Source organism: Melospiza melodia, chromosome 4 (genome assembly GCF_035770615.1).
Source record: "Melospiza melodia melodia isolate bMelMel2 chromosome 4, bMelMel2.pri, whole genome shotgun sequence".
Lineage (NCBI taxonomy): Eukaryota > Metazoa > Chordata > Aves > Passeriformes > Passerellidae > Melospiza > Melospiza melodia.
The window spans coordinates 4654812-4674375 of NC_086197.1; the positions used below are offsets into that span (position 1 = coordinate 4654812).

The window sequence follows — 19564 nt, forward strand, 5'->3', positions numbered from 1 at the left end:
AACTAATATAAAGAAGGACAATGTGGGTTTTTTGCTTGATGTTTCTGAAGTTACTGGGAAAAGGAGCAGACTGAGCACCGATGGCAAGAAGATGCTTTTGCCCTGACTGGTAACTACATTAATAGGACCCTTTTTTTCCCACTTAAGTGCATTTAAGTAAGGCATCTAAACTTATTAAATAACCTATTGTGCATGCTTATGACTCAGCTGGATAGAAGCTGTGTTGTCTCCTTGAAACAGTTATCCTGGAGTAACTTTGTGTGACAAGCACAGGAATCTGTGAGAGAGCCTGTAATTAAAATACCAAGGAGCTATACCTAATAATTTGCTGGTTAAAATAAAATCTAAAAAAAATCTCTTTTATAGCAGCCATGAGGGGGAATGCTGAGCTATTTATAACACATGTGCATGTTGCATGGGTGGTGACTCATTAATTTTTCTCAGTATATTTATTACAGAATTGTAGTTGTTTCCTTTAAGAAACTTGGCATGAAACTAAAAGCTCTTCTGTTCTGTGCTTACTTGCCTGTTCGATTTTCACTCATTCATACAAACTTTGGGCCAGGAAGTAGGAGGTGGAGGGGTTGAGTTTGACAAAAGGAAATCAGCTATTCCTGAGACTGAATTTAAGGCAAGTAAGACAATTCCCCAACTCCCACACAGCCCCTCACAGTGCCTTTGGGTGACACGAGCGCTGGCCAGCTTTGATGGAGGAATTCTTGTGACTTTTGCAAAAACAACTCAGCTTTAGGAGCTTCTAAAACTTCCTTTTCCCCACAACCAAACCCTTGTTTGTAGGGGAGTTTAGTGCTCCATCCTCATTCTGTTTGATTTGGTTTTCCTTGTGGATCAGGTGATGCTGAGCAGTGGGGCTGAGTGCTGGATAACTTTCCACACAAATATTCTGCTCTGCCTGGATTCTCTTTGCCCATCACTTCAGTCCAGCACTTTTTTGGGATGCAATTCCATGTGGAGATTCCTCTTCACCTGGTGCTTGTTCTCATGCCCAGGGAAGCTGAGAGTATCTTCAGCCATTCCCTGGGTTTCTGGTGAGCTGTTTTCAGACCAAATGATCTTCATTTAGCTCTGCTGCTGCCACAGCTTTACCACTTTTGGAGCACAGGGAGATAGTGCAGCTTAAAATCTTGTGAGAAAGGTATTTTCCTAGTTCACTGTTCATGGGGCATAAGGAGGAGAGTTGTAACTTGCTGGATAAACTATTCCCACCTCCTTCTGTCTCATTCCCTGAACAATGATAGTATTTAAAGTGTTGTGGTATAAAGAACAAGAGACTGGATACCAAAGCTCTGAAGTTTCAGTGATCTGGCACTGACTTGCTATGTGACATTAGATTAATTATTTCACTGGGAGGCTTCAGCACCTGAATTTTTAAACTGAGGATAGCACAGATATGTGGAGAATATTGAGATAAGTTCAGTATGCGGAGATTAAACTTCTTTTCTGGGCATCATCTGCTCACAGAAAAAAGCCTAAGACTAAATGAAACACCAGGAGAGTGTATTGCATGTTTGTCAGCATTCCCTTTTGTGTGTCTGGCTTCTGCTATTTTACTGACTTTTTTATTAAGCCAGAGAAAGGAGAGACATGCTAAAATGTTGAAATAAAAGTGTAAAGTCATTATTTGATGAATAACCTGAAAATACACTTAATGCACTTTTGTGCTGTCATAATTTCCAGTTGATAACTGGTTTGATTTTAAATACAGATATTTAAAGACTATTTACAGAATACAGACCTGAAAGTTCTTTCAAACACTTCTATCACTGAGGACACTCCCATGAAAAGAAGAGTTAACTGCTGCATCCTTTCATCCCTCTGACAGTTGCAGGTTTAAACATTATTTTTAGCTTTCAATCAAACTTTAAACTTGGTATTGTCTCTTTGGAGGCAAACGTCAAAGCTGTGAGAAAATTGAATCTTCTTTGGGGTTTTTTGGTCACCTTTTGAACCCACTTTCTAATACACATAATTGTTTCATGATACAGCTGTTAAATATTTCCATGCTTCAGTTACACATAGTAGCTGTTTCTCTGCCACGTGTTCTGAAAAAGCACTTGTAGAAAATTCCTTTTTAGCATTTATCGCTTGCTGATCATGTCAGCACACTTTTCTGGAGGTTAAAAAGATCATGTGCAGATCTAGGAAAAGACCTTTGAAAAGTTTTCCCCAAGTTTTTCTTTTCAGCTGTCTGTCAGACTTGTTCCTGTTATATCTTGACACCTTAGAAAATGCTTCAGTGAGTTCACAGGTACCTTCATAGCCTGCAGAGCAACTAAATGCAAAACCACAAAATTTCTTAGTGGTGTCAATTGCCTGAATTTAATTTTTTAAGCATAAAGCACGCTTTCCCTCCCCTAATTAGTATGAGGATCTCTGGAGTGGTGATATCTCATGTAATTATGTGCATGCAAGCCTGGAGTTTGCAGAGCAGACTGGTATTGCAGTTATACAAACACTCAGGTGCTGCACAAACACAAACTGTGAGGTGCTCCTCACCCTGCAGAGTTCACATTCCAGATGCAGGAGGGTAAAAGTGGCAGTAACTTGGTCTGCTCTCCCTTTTAGCTGTGCAAAGAATTAAAACACAAGGAAGACTTGCCTGGAGTCACACAAGAGGCCAGTGTTGGAGAGCTGAGAATCAACCCCATAATCTGAGTATTATCCTTATCTTCACCACAAGACTTAAGAAGGGAAATTCTAGAACAAAATTCTCATTTTCTAAACGTACCTGCAGGCGTGAGTTGGCTGGGGGGTGGAATTCATGCAGTGATGTGAGAACCAGCTGCCTTGGCTTCAAGATAAACCACGAAGAGATTAGGTTAAAGCACAAACAAAAGAGCATCCCCCCATTCTCTGGAGCCAGGGCTCCACAATAGCCATTGTGTTCCTTCAATAAGCACTGGCTGCTTTTCCATAATTACTTTTTAAAGGAAATCACAGCTTATCATCATATAGGGATGTAATATCTTCATAAGCCAATTCTACAGAATTGTAATAATTCAGATTTTATTGAATTAAAAGTCATGTTTGGGGTTTACAGCATTGTTTTTGGGTATTGTTGTTATGAGAAGTCAGGAATAGACTCCAAGTGGTGCCTTGGCTGCCAAAGCCAGGTGCCCACTTCTCCCTCTGGAGGCCTTTCGAGGGATTTTCCTCTGTCCAGTCAGGGAAACTGAGGTACTTGGACTTCTGCAAGTGTAATTTAAAGCTTTGAGCCAAATTAATGGTATAGCACAAACTGCATCCTCTGTTGGACTGTTTTCTTGAAAATCCTATTAAATAAAGATCCTGACTACCTGGCCAGTGAGATTTCATTGTGCTTTTTCTGAAGAAAGTAAGATTTTTGCTGGAGAATCAAACTTAAGTTGCCCCCCAGGAAATCAACCCTGAAGTATAGTATAAAATATTCTCTCCTCATCAGACCACTGCTTAATATTCCTCTCTTTTATCCAGGAGGTGCAGCTAACCAGTAGATGAAGTGGCTCATAGTTTATGAAACCTGTAGATTTCATCTGGTGGAAAGATACTTTGTGAAGGTTTTTTTTTAATATTTTTTTTTCTTTCCTCTCTATAAACTACAGTCAGTTCAAAATTATTCCTTTTCTAGCTTGAGCAATAATATTTGATCTGTTCCAACTGATAAAGAGCACTTTCTGCATATGGGGTTGTGTGGTGTTAATTGACTGTTGCCAGGTAAAGCTGCCTGTTGTTGCTCCCTCCTTTGGGTTTGATTTACTTTCCTGGAGTGCAGTTTTTCAATGGTATGATTTGAAACAAAGTGATGAGATTGGGAAGGGTAAACAAAACTCTTCTGAAAGTAAGAAAACAAAACTCTTCTGAAAGTAAGAAAACAAAACTCTTCTGAAAGTAAACTTGATAGAACTGTGGGGCACTAAATCCATTTCTCTTACTGCTGGTGAGCTGGGGGACTGTAACCTCAAAGCATCTTCAGGTTTAATTTTTTTAACCTGGATTTTCTGTGAAAATTTTATTCTTTTGTTGTTTTTTTTGTTCCAGATGGCCGCACAGATCCGATTTTGGATGACGTAGGCGATGCCTTCAAGCTTATGGGGGTTAACCTGCATGAGCTGGAAGATTACATCCACAATATTGAACCTGTCACTTTTGCACATCAAATCCCTTCGTTCCCTGTCAGCAAGAACAATGTCCTCCAGTTCCCCCAGCTGGGAAGTAAGGATGCAGAGGAGAGGAAAGAGTACATCCCTGATTACCTGCCACCTATTGTCTCCTCTCAGGAAGGTGGGAAATCCTTTGCTTTCACTTCTGGTGTGTTTGGGTGTTTGTGGGCATCCCCCAGCAGCTCCAGCTTGTGGCTTGTGGGGTTTTACCAAAGCAGGGTTGCCAGACAGGTAGCAGTGCTGTGACAGGTTTGTTCACTGTTTTTACTTTCCTTCCAGATCAACTCGTGCCAAAAATTCACCGTGTTATGTCATGTTTCAGTAATGCATTCTAAATTTTACATTTTCAGATGACAATAGGAATAAATGCTTAGCATTGCTTTTTATATATTACTTTCCCCTTTATGCATCCTTCAAGGGCTTCTGTAATTTGGTAAAGGTAGAAAAAGGAAGGCTGGTGAGACTGGCACAGCATTTCCTGCTCCTGATAGTTTCTCCTTACTTGCAACAAATTTCACCAAAAAACCCAACCTAACCAAACAGAAACACCTAATTTTCCAATTAAAATGAACTCACCTTTAAGATATGTTAATAAGAGTATTTTAGAGGCATTGCACTGCCTTTTAAATCTCTTTGCTAATGTTGATTAGGATTTCATCATCACTGTTCCAGCTGCTCCTTCCCTTTCTTGTCCCACAGAGGCAAAGGTTGAGGAAAGAGTGAAACCAGCTATACAAGTGCTGTGAGATGCAGTTGACCTGAAAATTTTAACTGTGGCAGTGGAAAAAGCATACTTGTTTTCTCTATTTTTCAGCTAGATGAGACTTGATTGCTAATAAGATAAACCTTTAAGAAACATGACCTAGTCTGACTTGCCCTTGGAACAGTGAACAGCACACAACTGCACTTTGTGTGGAAATAAATATATGGAAGGCTATGGGTATAAAAGTTCCAGACAGAAGAACTTAATTTTCCAAAAGAGTGTAATGAACAGGGGCAACCTGCACAAGATACTTAATTTAAAATTTTTTTGGGGACAGAAGGGATATCATGCTCTATTGTGCATATTGCTCTTGTTTAAGAACTAAGGGTTCAAATTCTGCTTGGTGAAATAGGTGTAAAAACTCTGCCCATGTGAGGATGAACATTAGCAACATCACCTTATGGGAAAAGGAATCCATTGCTGTGCTACAAGTGTGGCAAGGGGCAGTATCCCAGTGATCTGGCAAGCTGTAGGAAGGGAATGTTCAGGTTTTCTTGCATCATGTTCAGCTAAAGATGCAGTTGCTGTGTGCTCCAGTCAGAGCAAGTGAAATTGTGGTCAGGAACAGGGATCTGAGGAGCAGGTGCTGGGTTTGGTGTGTTGTGAACAAATTTGCTCATTCCAGTAACAAGCTGAGGACTTATTCATCCTGGTGAGTATTTCTGAGGCTTGGTGGACTTTTAATTTTCTGTTTCCTTTAGTTGTTTTTTATAGATCAATAGCATTTCAATGTTTCTTGCTTTAATACAAGCCAGGAAATTAAGCTGCTGTTCAAAACAGAAATGCTTTCTTAAATTGGTAAGGAGATCCTAAAGTCTCACCCTTGTGAAGTTTGTTAAAAGGGTTGTTTTAAAAATCTAACAATGCACTCCCTCAAACCAGGAAGAGGCAAACAAAATGTAAATATCATATGTGTACACAGCATATATAAAAGAAAAGTACTGAGGAAGAAGAGTTTGAGAAGTGAATGAGGATTTTAGCTCCCCTGTTTTGGCTACTTGCTTTAGCCTGGTTCTTCAGGAGGTAAACAAACACCATTCTGTCAGAGAAATCCAGCATCTTTGAAGTGTAATAAGTTGCCCAGCACTGTTGTAGTTGTTTTAGGTTTTTTTCCCTGGGAAAATCATACTTTAAAATATGCAAGAAAAGTCAAATCCAGTAAGGCTCAAAGCAGCTGCAGACAAATATCTGAGCTTGGGGAGGGAGGGAGGAGAGTTACAGACTCAGCCTGGCAATGCACGACGTACAAAGAGAGGCTAAAAATTGAAATGGGGACAGTTGGGCTTTTTCTTTTTTTTCTGTATGTAACTTTTTATACTCTTTCTCTTGCAAGTTAGATCCAGGAGTTAGATTTTAGCAGTCCTTATAAATAATGTATGAATCCTTTTAACACCTGAAGCAAGAAGATATTATTTCCAAAGTTGGATGAGAACCAGGAAAACTTCTGATGCCTAAGGGTAGTGTATCAGAGGACCTATAGACACACACAACTTGAAAAAATGAATAAAATATTTTTTTAAATGGAAATTTAAAGGAAGCATTAAATACAGTTGCTGAATGCAGATTTGTTATAGTTGATTTAAAATATTTACAGTTGAGAACATTTTAATTTTGAATTAAGTGTTTGCTGAAAATGGAGTTTGTACTCTGTGGTTTATTTTTGAAAGGGATGAGGTGGATCATAAAACTTCTGTATATGTCTTGTTCTATATTATTCCAAGTAAATGTGGGAGAAAACTTACTTTTGGACATTAAAGGAATGCGTGGTAAAAATACTGAAAAATTGCAGAAACCATTTAAATACTTTGCACTATTTTATACTGTAGGAAAAAAAATGAGGCTGCTCAGATTGTTCAGTCCAAAATATTTGAGTTGCTTTGAGTAGGCAGTAATTAGAGAAGGAAGAAGGCTTTGTGCACTTTAAAGTGTGTGATGTAAATCTTTCAGTGACTTTAAGGAATCATCAGCAGGACTCCTTAGGTCCTGTTTTATATCAAAGGCTAGAGCTCAGCTCAGTTATGAGTATTTATTTATTGTTAGGGGTCAGAAATTATGAGTGCTGATATATTTTAGCAATAATGTAGCCACGACTTTTAGTAAGAAAAAGCTCTTTTTTTCAGTACTGTTAATTTAAAAACCAAACCAAAGCAGTGTTCAGTCTGCACCACGACCAGTAGGTGTTGCTGCCCTCCTTCCCAAAAGTCCTTCAGCTCTGCACATGTAACCAACTTCTAATTTCCACTGACTCCAGAGCTGGTGGTGGTTCAGGCTGTGCAGAGATGTCTCAGTTCTCATTGCCAGAGAATCCACAGGAGCAGAAAGCCCTTCCAGCCTGAGAGGAGCCTCTTTCATTGTGCTCAGCAGTAAAAAATTCTGGAAAAACCCTGAGTGATTCCTGAACTTGTGGGGTTAAGGGAGGAAGGCAAATAAGTTTTCAATATCCATAATTTGTGTAGGTCAGAAGTTCAGTTCAGTAATAGAGGTTTTGTTCCAAGAAAGCAGAAAATGTTTTCTTGCCTTAAATATGGAGTGCAAACCCTAACCAAATACTTGAGCTGTGAGGATCTGCATATATAATTCTATATATTATAAAACAATCTGACTCAGTATTGCCATGGAAAATGTTGGGTTTTTAGCAGTGTTTTTACAAAGGACACTGAAGGGATAATTTTATGCCAATGTATCATGATGTTCGCTGTCTGCCTATTTTTAATTAGTCTCCTTTTTGTTTGTGAGTTAGTTTAGCACTGTTGTCACTAAAATGTCATGGTAAACTTGTAAGACAGATTAAAAAAGGAGAAAAAAATAAATTAGTTACAAAACATGATGGTCATGCTTTATTTCTTGTGCTTTAATGCAAGAGAACATACATTTTGCAATAATAAATCAACTTCATAGAATTTGTTGATTGCATTTGAAGCAAGACAGTATGTGCTGAAACTAGGCCAGCTGAGAAAGCCCAGATACTTCTCCACAGCTAATAATAATCACTGTTATATTTTGTGATAATGTTGAGAGGCCTGAGTCCTGATGTTGTGAGAACATGTACCATTCTCCATGATTAAAACAAAGAACAGTGAGGTGTGAATCTGCATCTACCACAGGATCCTTATTTTTAATCTTCCTGGAATTAATCTCTACCTGCGCTTGCTGCCTCTTGTTATCACTTCATTTTAAAAACATAATAATATTTTTTTTTTAAATAATCACTTTATGTCACCTTTTTTTTTGTGACTTTTTGAAGTCACAGGTAGTCCATCCCTGCTTCTCTGTTGGAGAACAGTAGAAAACACATTGTGTGTGCAGTGCTGTTCACAGTCTGTGGTATTTGCATTACACCCTCATTCCTCTCTTACACTCCAGTTGTGCTGGTGCATGTGAGCAGGGTATGAGGGAGAAGACAGGACAGGCTCTTCCACTAGTTTAGATATTTTATGGGGAGAAGAGTAGCTTTTAGAGAGTCAGATTTTCTCTGCAGTTCCAGCTGCAATTTTTTTCTGTCCTCTGCTTCATCCCACTTCACTCCCACTCCTCAAGGTTCAGCTCCTTTCCCTTGAAAATGATCTAGGAACAAATGTAATTTTTACCAGGCATTAAATTTTGTTGTCTTTCATTCCTGGTAATGTGTGCTCAAGAGTGGCATTGTATTTCTGATCATTGAGTCAGGACAAGTTCTTGGCACACTTTACAAATTCAGATTTATTTGTAGCCTTTTCTGTCAGAGCATTTTATTTGCCTGTCAGATCAAAGCCTAAAATTGCTGATCTTCTTACAGTCCTGCCTTTTCCCCTTCTTTGCTGCTGATGTGATGTTAGGACCTGTTACCTACCAAAACCTGATGCTTCCAGCCACCTGGAAGCATGGAAAGCCAGCTGTCAAATTGCAGCTCATCTCAGCACATCTCTAGTTTGTTTTGTTCATGCCATGGTAGCTAATCTCAAAGACTTTGAGAGATTAGCAATCTGCAAATCTCATTTGAATTTTTGAGAATTGGGGGTGCTGGTGAAGCAAGGTGCTGATCAAAAGAACAGATTGTTGTGTTTAGGTTCTAGCAGTGCTAGAATTGTATAAAGCATTAAGTATCAGGGTGACAGAAAGCATTAGTGTTGAGCTCCAGTGGGAAATGGATCAGAATTTAAAAACTGTCACTGTCCCTTCAGGCTGGCAGTGCTTTCTGTGGCCGTGGGCCAGAAGGGAATGTAGCAAACCATGGATCTCACACCGGGGTGACTTCAGTCTCTGGTTTCTCCAAGGGTTAAACAAAGCCAATTCCTCTTTGTAAATCAGAATGTGATGGGCTTTTAAAGGGATCCTGGGGTATCCACTTTGCCATTTTGGTAGCACAGGTCTCGCTGGTGTCATTTTTTGACCTTTCTGCCTTTCCCCAGCTCTAGTTTAACCCCACTCACCCTCATTCTAGCAGCTGCACCAATTCAACAGAGCTTTTCCAGTATAGTTGGTTAGCAAACCACCACTCCTCAACAAAATTTAACTTTTCAAGCACTCTGAAAAGTTAAAGAGCTACCAGAGGGTGAAGGTTTTGCTCCTGGTTGCTGGTACTCACAGGCATCCTTTACCTGTGTGTGCAGTGAGTCAGACTGGGATTGCTTTTGTGAGGAGAGATCCTGCAGCAGCCCAGCAAGGAAGGAGCAACAGGAGAAAAAGACAAAATGAGAAAAGCAGCCGAGCTTGAGATGCAGCCAGAAGAAAGGCATTGGGAAGGAGCCAATAGGAGAGGCAGGTTTCAAAGGAAAAAAGGAAAATACGAGACAGGAACAAAAAAAAGTGTGCAGAAAATGTGCCTGGTTTAAATCTTGCCATTAGACAGAAAAATAATTTTTCTGCAAGGCGTGCTGATAAAGCTGTAGTTGGGAGCACAACTGTATCTCTGCCTTTTCTTAAGAAGCTGTATCATAATTGAAAGCAGAATTTCCACTGAAATCCTGCAAAAAAGGATTTAATGAAGTTTGTTTTTTTTTTTTTTTTAAATGTGGAGTTAAATAGATTTTTACATGAGAGCTTCTTTAATTTGCAGCACTTGGAGAAAAAAAACCCCACAATGTAATAAGTGCCACAGTAAAACTTTTTCTGTGGCAGGAACTAACTCACATAGCTGGGATCTGTAGACTGGATACAGACACATGCACTATTTTATATTGTCTAGGAGACTGGTACCTAACTTCTAATAATTCATGTCTTTGGAAAAAAGGCCCAAAACTCCTGCTATTTTTTAAGAAAATTAATGGCAGCTGGAAGTGGGGAGTGGACACAGATAATTTTTTTTTTTAATTGTGGGAGAGGCTTGTGATGAATTTCATGTTTCTGTTTGTTGGGATCTTATAAGTGTTTTATCCTTCAGAGTAAATACACCAGGTGGAACCTGGCTATACATGAAGAAACAAATCAGAAAATAAATTTTATAAAGATGCTGCCCCCATTGTTTTACAAGTAATAGAAGGAGTTAGTAAAACTAACTACAAAAATTCAGCATTGTGAAAATTTATTTGTTTAGTTTCTTAAGCTATCTAGTCTTATTTGCTGCATATAGGAATTGAAATGAAGCTAATGTGACTTCAAGGGGATATCATCCTTTTAAAACCTTCTCACAAAGATTTTTCTGTTTTTCAGACCTGTTTAGATAACGTACAAGTTAGTGATTCTTAAGGATTCAGAAATAAAAACTGCAAAACACAGAAGTTGCCTGATAAAAGGCAGCCTTTTGCAGTAAATTATTTACATGGAATGGGAATGAAAGTCATGGATCCTTTCACTGCATTGTGATGTGCAAATTGCAATTTTGGTTCGAATAAAACTGGAGGAGAAAATGGGACTTTGTGATAAAAGGATTCTATTGTCTTGTGTATTTTGAACAGAAATGCTGTCATGATTTTAATTTCCTACTGATCCTTTTTCAGCAAAACTTTTGTCACTTGTCTTGACTCGTCACGTCAGATCAGTTTTTTCCCTTTCCTGACAATGTGTGACTTTGTTTAGTGCCTGTGTTGCTTCCTGCACTGTCTGCTGCAGCTATGCTCGAGGATTTTATTTCAGCTGGATCATCAGACACCTTTGTGCCTTTGGAAGCATAAGTTTCAAATTAGGTTATCATCTGATAGCTGGGTGTTACTGTTCTTGGGCCTTTCAGACTTCCCCTAACTGCTCTGAGTGTTTTTGGGACTTGAGGGAAGAGAGTGGGAAATGGAAAATCTGCCTGATTCTTTAAGCAGGATAAAAGAGAAGCACAACTGGCCTATTTTAAGGGCTGACCACGTAACTTTATTATTTTTTAGTGTTTTCTGTTCATGCAGGAATGTTTCCTATTTTTCTTTAATCAAATGCTTTTTTTTCTTTCTCTGTCTTCTGCCACCAAGGATGCTGTAACTTAATGAACATGTTAGTGATTGCTAACAATTCCTGGCACTTAAAAAACAAATAAAAATCAATTTAGCTGCTGGGAGCAAAGCCACAAATTTGATCTTTACCTCCCTGTGTGGGAATTTGTGCCAAACTTCTGGAGAATCATCTCAGCCCAAGCAAGCCTTAATTTTGTACAAGGATGTAGAAGTAGAACATGGTTGAGACCTCCTACGTGTGTCTGATTTTGAGACATGTGGCCTTAAGCAATGCCAGCATCCTCCTGCTGCTTATTTAAGCCATGGCGGCATTTACATGGACACAGGGAATGGTTCACACCTGGAATTCAGGAGCTGTTATTCTGAATAACACAACTGCCCAAGAACTGTTGCTTGCACAGTAACTTTTCTCACTTTAACATTTCTGAAGTGTCTGAAATGTTTCTTACCTCCTGTGAAAAATACCCATGCTTGGAGCTGTTTGGGAACAAATACTGCTTGCTGTTTTGTGCACATTTTCAAGCATAGCTGAGCCTAACCTTGATCTCAGCATCAGAAAAAGCATTGTCTAGACAAAGATCACGAGTGGAGTACAGGACCCCCTATCTCTCTTGCATTAATCAGGGGAATGACTCATTATAAGCTTCTGCATGCGGTACAGACCAGGTTAAGTCTAAGGAATTCTCCCTCCTAATTTTTAAAATTATGACTAAGAAAGCTCATTTGAATTATTTGTCTTTTGCCACACACAGATAAGCACTTCAACTTTACCATACAGCTCTTGACTTTAGTGTCTTCTTAGAATTAGAGTTGGAAGGGACCTTAGAGATCATCTTCTTCCAGTCTTCACCCCTGGTACATGCTCCTGTTTTCTGCAGCTCTCAGCTAAAGAGAATGTTAGTGACTGGGTAAGTCATTAGGAAGGGGTAACTCATTTTTGTGTCTAGGCAATTCCAGTTAATTCTGGAAGACTTGGAGAAATGCAAAGTTGGATGGTAACAGGGAGAGTTCAAATGCAAAGGCATTTGGAGACATGACCCTGGTTCATGCAGCCAGATGTTTGGATAATTAAAGTTCATCTTTAGCTGTGTTTTTTCGGAATCTTTCATTTTCGTAATTGCACTCATTAGAAACATTAATGGTATTCTGATGACTTGACAAGACAGTATTTCTCTGTATTTCTCTAGTTTGGATTCTGTTTCTTTGAACAGCATGACTGGGTAAAATGTAACCCTGTGTGCATGTTGTGTATAAATGTGCATTGTTTGGGTGGGTTAAGCAAAGCCTACCATGGCATACCTGTGTTTTTGAGGAGCAGTGTTAAACTTGAGCAGGGCTGGATCTGGCTTGTACTTAGCCCAAGGCTGGAAAACAGTGGGTCTTCAGGTGGTAACACAGTAAGTCACAAATTTCTCTGACTTGGTTTGAGATTAATTTTTTGGTGGTGGTTATGAGCGATGACGCCACGCTGCCAGGGGTGGTGTTTTGTATGGAGAGATAAACTGAATTTCAGCTCTGTGTGTGTGTGTGTGTGTGTTTGAAAGAGGTCGATAACAACTTAAATGGCCTTTCTTCTGGCCACTTTTCAATCTGCAACATTCTGCTTAATTTATTTTCTTTGGTGAACTTGTTTGCCCTCTGCATTCTCACTGTTGATGTCTGCTGCTTTCCCATTCCAAAGGGTTGTGTTAAAGGAAGGCTCTGTGTTTCATGTGTATTCCTACAGTTGGGATGGAGCATATTTTTCTTCAAACGTTATGAGCTCTTTTCCCTGAGGGGAGGAGGATGGTACAAATTCTGGGTGTCTGAGCAGTGCAGCTTAACAGATTGGCCAAATAATCCATCCTGAACTGGAGAGTGAATAATTTTAATACCCCTTATCTTGCATAGATTTTTATGGATATTCATCTCAGCAAACGAACTTTGCATTTCTAAATATTTAGAGCAGCATGTTCGTTCAGGCACAGCATATTTGAATCTTAATATTCTCAGAGTTTCTCCACGTTTCTCTGGGTTTCTGTGCATGTGGGACTTGGGTTCCAGGCTTATTTAAACACATATTTTACACTGGTGTGTGTACAACGCTAATTACGTCTGACAGTCACAACTGGGAATAGCAAGGAGGAAATAATAGTTCTTGACCAATCACTAAAACACAGGAAGTCCTGGTGCCATAGGAAGGGAGAGAAACTCACTTCTCATTTCCTTTGGAGCCCAGTGTGTTCAGATTAACTTTAAAGGGAGCTGAGGTGCAGCTCTGAGGATTTAGGCTTCAATCGTGCGCTCCCTTCGTGTGGAGCCCGTCTCAGCAGGCACCGGCCAGGAGAGCTCTCACAGCTCAGCTGCTGGGGATCCTATTGCAAATTAAATATGAAACAAGGATGCATTGGGTTTTGCATGGGAAACTTATTAGCACAGTCACTCATGAGGCTTTCTCTCTGCGCTGAGTATTTTAAATCACAGTACTGCTGGAGGCGATAGCTTATTTGTCATCTTTCAGAAATAACTTGTTTCTTTTGGTGTTTTAAAGAAAATCGATGATTTTTTACCATAGAGTTTTACTTTTTTGTATTACAGGCTTTACCATGTTCAGAAAAGCAGAGTTTACATTGAGTTACTTTTTATTGGGGTGGGTATAAAATAGTCTACAAATATTTTTGATGTGATCAAAACATGTACATATGTTCTTTGGGATCTTTTAATATAAAAGGTACAGTTAAATAGAATATATTTGGGCAGGGATCTTGAGTAGGGATATTTTGGGGTGGCTTTTAAGAAGCTTTAAAATTACAAGTGAAAAATATTTTTGAATTTTGGTGAGATTTAGCCATTTGTTTATCCTCCTGTAGCATCAGACCTTAACTTTTCTTTCCTTAAAGTCTTTAAAACCATGATATTAAATCAAACTGGTTGTGATGAGCTGAAAAAACAAAGTGGAATTTCATTGTCATGGTGTTGCTGTATAGTTCAGTTACACTTACAAACTCCAGCATGTGAAGGGTTTGTCACAATATTGCATGTATTGACACAATTCAGGATTTTTTAAGGACTCTTGGGAAAATAACCTTTGCGTGAATTAAAAAGTGATGAGTATCTTAATGCTGATATTGCAAACAACAAACTTCCCTCAGATGAGCTGATTTTCACAGAGAACAGTTTTTACTTAGTGTCTGTTTAAAATTTCCAGTGATTCGGGCTGAAACACTGAGTTTCCACAAAACCTCAGTTTTTGAAGGAGCACATCTATTTAGGGAGAATTTCCTTCACACAGATATTGCTGCTGACGTGAGCTCACCAAGCTCCTTGCATGTATGTTTGGGTATCTCTGTTGAGATGAGCTCCCATCACATCTCCTACATCTCCTGGTGGAATGTCACACGGATGGGATGCCTGGGTACAGCTGTGGTCCTAAAATCTAGCCCAGCTGGCTGGCCAAAGGCAAATTGTTCCCACTGGTGTGGAGAGTGAACAATGTCAGGTGAAACTGGAGGTTGAATTTTGCAGTACAATGATCCATACACCCTGTGTGTGGGATGTCTCCTGTGCCCTGCTGTTGGGGGCTAAGATTTTCCTAGGTCACAGGCTAAGCCAAGCAGGGCTGCTGCAGGACTCCTAACAGGAGGCATCCAAGGCAATCCAGAGAAGCAGGAAACTGTTGATTAATAGATGGCAGTCCATAAGAGGCTCGGTCTGCTGTCGAGCCTGGCATATTTCAAATGAGATGAAAAATTAAGTCCTTGCCACTTGTGGTGATTAAAGCCTCGGTGGCTCACTTTTCAAGAGCAGCATGTGAACCTTGCTGGCATGGTTCCAGTTGGGTTATAGAGTTCTGCCAACCTAAATGCCCCAAGCAGTTTCAAATTCGTGGAGGAGAAACAGCTCAGCGCTGTTCTGTGCCGCCAAGCAGCCGCCACATCCCCTCACCACAATTCCTGAGTTTCTGCAGCAATTGCAGGGATGCTGTGCTAAAGGCAGTCCCATTCACTGAAAACATCCAGCGAGCCTCTGTTTATTTTTTTCAGGGTAAATCCAGCACTGCATGTGTGTTTTCTAACTTGGTGTTAGACCTGTGTATGTGAATGATGATAAATAAGTGCAAGGTTGTTACGTTCTTTAACAACAGGGAGTAGAGCCCATCCTGGTGTCAAATCTGTGTTTGCAGAGGAGAGAACCATGTTTGATCCAAAGATGCTGCATGACAGTGAAGAAACTGAGACAAATAGAGATGTTTATTTTTTAATCTCAATATTTCATTCATTCTTTCTTTTTCTTTCTTTCTCTTTCTTTCTTTCTTTCTTTCTTTCTTTCTTTCTTTCTTTCTTTCTTTCTTTCTTTCTTTCTTTCTTTCTTTCTTTCTTTCTTTCTTTCTTTCTTTTTCTTTCTCTTTCTTTCTTTCTTTCTTTCTTTCTTTCTTTCTTTCTTTCTTTCTTTCTTTCTTTCTTTCTTTCTTTCTTTCTTTCTTTCTTTCTTTCTTTCTTTCTCTCTCTCTCTCTCTCTCTTTCTCTCTCTCTCTCTCTCTTTCTCTTTCTTTCTCTCTCTTTCTTCTCTTTCTTTTCTCAGATATATAAGTGCTGATTCTGTGCATAATATAGAGAGTAGTGTCCCTGTGGTGTTTTTAGCAGCTAATGTATAGAAAAGGTGTGCATTCATGGAATGATTAAATGTATAAAGAGCCAGGCAGAGGGACAGGACAACTGGTTACAATCTGCTGTGAAAGAAAGGTGTGAGACGTGGGAAGGTGATGCTGAATGCCACCAGAAGAATGCATGTTGGGGTTAAATAACTCCCAGTAGGATTTTTATAAAATAGAATTGTTCTTATCAGCCCCTGGTGGAACGGCCACGGCTTGTGCTGCTCTCAGACTCCAGTGTTACACATGGGCTTGTGCTGTGCAGTAGCTTTGGCCTTATCTAAATGGAAAACCCTTTCCAGCTTGAGAACAACTTGGCAAATTTTTAATATCAAAAAGAGCACATTATGCACAACACATGTACAAGACTCAAAGGAACATGTATGCTGCCTAAAGTTTTTGGAGCTGGCGTGTGTGTGTGCTAATCTCCTGAGAGTTCATTGCTCCAAGCTTTTATCGGGAGCAAAGGGAGGCAGAGCTGAAGACTTCTGTGCACTGCCACTCCATCTGAAAGAACCAGCTCCTTTTTCCTTAGTTCAAGGCAGAGAAGTGTGTGTACATCGTTCCTATCAATGCAGTCACAGGACTCTGACTTCCTTTTTAAGTGGAAATAAATGAAAGTATTCTCACTCTCTATTGTTAAGCGGCAGAGGAGCTTTCTGCTCCAGTCTCATTGTCTTAGATCTGTTTCTCAGTGCAGCACGTCTTTGCATTAAGCTGTTACTACCTTTTCATGTCATTTGGAAGAGATGAAATATACTGGTAGTGTCTCAAGGGGAAGACTCTAGATACTGGTTTTCTGAGGAAAAGCTTAGATGTGGATTAAAAACCTGCTTGCTTTTTTGCTTGTCTCAAGCTGGCTGCAGCTCAGACTCCTCGGAGTTACTGCAGCCTCTCCATGTCCAGTTTTGCAGTTTCTGCGCTGCCTTCATTGGTGGAAGTTTGGCTTTCCCAGATAATCTTTTCTGAAAGGACAAGCGAGCTCCAGAGGGAGAGATCCCAGCAAGAAGTTGTGTCCACTTAGTATCAATTTAACAGTGGGAGAAGAGGACAGTGATCAGGTAACACCTAAACACTGTTCTCCAGAATTAGATGGCTTTGTTTCCTGCCCTGCATTTGTTGTCCCAGCATCCTGCAGAGGTCAGGGTTGCTTTTTGAGCAGCTGCATTGGTGCCATTCTCTCTGTGAAGGGTAGGTCATTCCTTTCTGTGGCATTAGCAAAGAGCTGTAACCTTGTCATTTTAATGAGCCAAAGCTTTGTTACACCTGGAACCTTTCCTGGTCAGGGGTACATGGTACATGAACATATCTAAGGCAGTTCAGTCTCTGTAAGAAAGTCTGTGAGGAGACTTAATTCCTCATGCAGAGAGACAGATTCCTAATTACCACAGAGCTGACAAAGAATGACATTTGGCAAAAATCCAGAGCAATATTCAGCCTCATTGCCTCCTGCTGCAGAGTGAGACACCTGAGCTGTCCTGTCATCGCACCTTCTGATGTAATTTAAGGAAAGTTAGAGATAGAAGTGGAAATTTTCAAGATATTTTTTCCCCCTCACACTTCTATTGGAGAGCATATTATTGCTATACTTATAAAGAATTTATATTTCTTTAAAGCCACCTACCTACCTTCACTGTGCTGTATCAAAGCTGCAGCTTTTTTTCTACAAAACTCCAGTAATTCCTCTCCAGTTTTTATTTTGCCTTTTATGTTCATGTCTCATTTGCAGCAAAATAAGTGTTCTTTAAATAAAAACAGCATAATCTGGTTTCATATGGCAAAGGACATAATGCAGATGAAAAATCTAGGCTTTTTCTAGTCTGAGTCCATGTAGCATCTTATATTGCTGTATGTTATGTGGCTGTAAATTGCACTGCACAAATGGAATATTTTAAATTATTATATATATGCAATTAATAAATTATTAGCCATTTTTTAAATTTTAGAGGCACTAAAATATTAGTAATGTTAAATTCATTTTAATTAAAACTAATTTAATGTGTTAATTTCTAAGTTTACTTAAAATTGCTTACTGGCACTCAAAAAGAAAACAAAGGAGCATCTATCCAGAGGGAGGGATTACTTGCTGTCAGAATGGAAACTTCAGCAGGGAAGCCGAGAGGAGCCAGATGAGCACATGCAAGGAAAATTAAATGTTTCAGGACAGTCTGAGCAGTGGAGATCAGGTAACTGCACTCGTGGTGTAGCTCCTTGGAGGTGCTATTAGCAGTTCCTCTGCAGTGATCTCTGCTGAAGACCAAGAGCTTGGTGTGTGATAAATGTGGCACAGTTTGGAGCACGAGGTCCATGGGTTTGCTCCTGGGAGACAAAAAAAAGAGAGACACCACAGTGGAGCCACAGAGGGGCTGTAGCAGGTGATAGAGTTTGGGGAAAGGAAAATAACTGAAGCACTAACCCACCCTGTGGAGTTGAACCAGAGCCATCAGGGCAGTGTCAGTGCCCCTATTGCAGCTCTGGGAAGGGCACAGCACCACATCTGTCCCCAACTGCACCCTGGTCAATTTGGGGTGCCAAGGACTTGGTGGTGCTGGGTGACAGGAGAGGAGAGAGCCTTGGAGAGAGCCAAGCTCTTCCCACAGACTTTGGACCTCGTTATTCAGAGGCCACATCCACATTCATTGCTCCTTTTCCATTCTGGATCACCGAAGGAAGGGCAGGAATCTGCTGAGAAGCAGAATACATCAGTCCAGGTGGATTGCTGTGCTAAAGAGCTGCTAGCTGAGCAAGAATTTAGGATGCTGGGACACCACGCAGTTTAAATGGGTTTGCAGATGTCCTTTCTCCCTGCAAAACAAGGGATTTGGTCAGTGTTAGAGTCTGTTAATGAGCCATTTGCACAGAAAATCTCCATTCCACTGTTTTTTCTCTCATTGATCTTTTAGATATCCTGGAAAATTAGATGTTGTCCTCTTCCCTCTTAAAACTCAATCAGATGAGATTAGGTGTTTTCCAAAAACACAGCTGTGGTTTTTTTCACCTTAGTTGTTATATCTGATTTGCTGCTTAATGCAAATTCAGTGATCATATTTGTTCATTCTTATGCTCTGAGTTTTAACATCAGCGTTTTAACAGTAATATTTCGCAAATCACTGCAGAAAGGTGTAAGGTTGCACTCTTATTTTCAGTGGAATTTCCAACTTGAAAGTGTGGTGAGCTTTTTATGAGCTAGAAAATCCCAAGGTGTAAAAGCCCAAAAGGTCTCTATCACTCTTCTCCCTTCAGATACCACACGTGCAAAAATTTTACAGCATCATTCCAAGCCTCAAGTTGAGAGAAGTTCATGACTTTAGGCTATTGGACATGGAATTTTCAGACAGCTGCAAGTTCTGCTATTTTTAAACCCTTCTTCACGTGCAACAAAAGGCCTGGTTATTATGCACAATGACATATTCAATAAACTTTGATTAAAACATTTTTTTATATTTTAGCTGCATTTAGGTAATAAAAAAAAGCATGTGGGGGAAATATTTTGTGAACTCGAATAGCTTAAGTTTTGTGGTAATTTTCTCCCAGAAATTCAGTTTCTAAATGGATTCCAGGCATAAGATGTTGTATTTCTAATAGATACAGTTGTCTTTGGGTTTTTTCCTCTGAGAAATACAAATGTTTGAGGCATGATTTGAAGTGGGAATAGCAT

The 19564-nt window shown here is 39.7% G+C and overlaps 1 protein-coding gene across 1 annotated transcript in view; it reads left to right on the forward strand.

Moving 5' to 3' along the window:
• The window catches only part of TAF3 (TATA-box binding protein associated factor 3), a 115851-nt gene that overhangs the window by 6741 nt on the left and 89546 nt on the right, over positions 1-19564 (forward strand). Inside the window, exon 2 of the mRNA XM_063153698.1 lies at positions 4039-4281. Coding sequence (XP_063009768.1) covers positions 4039-4281 — 243 coding nt within the window. The remainder of the gene's footprint in view (positions 1-4038; positions 4282-19564) is intronic.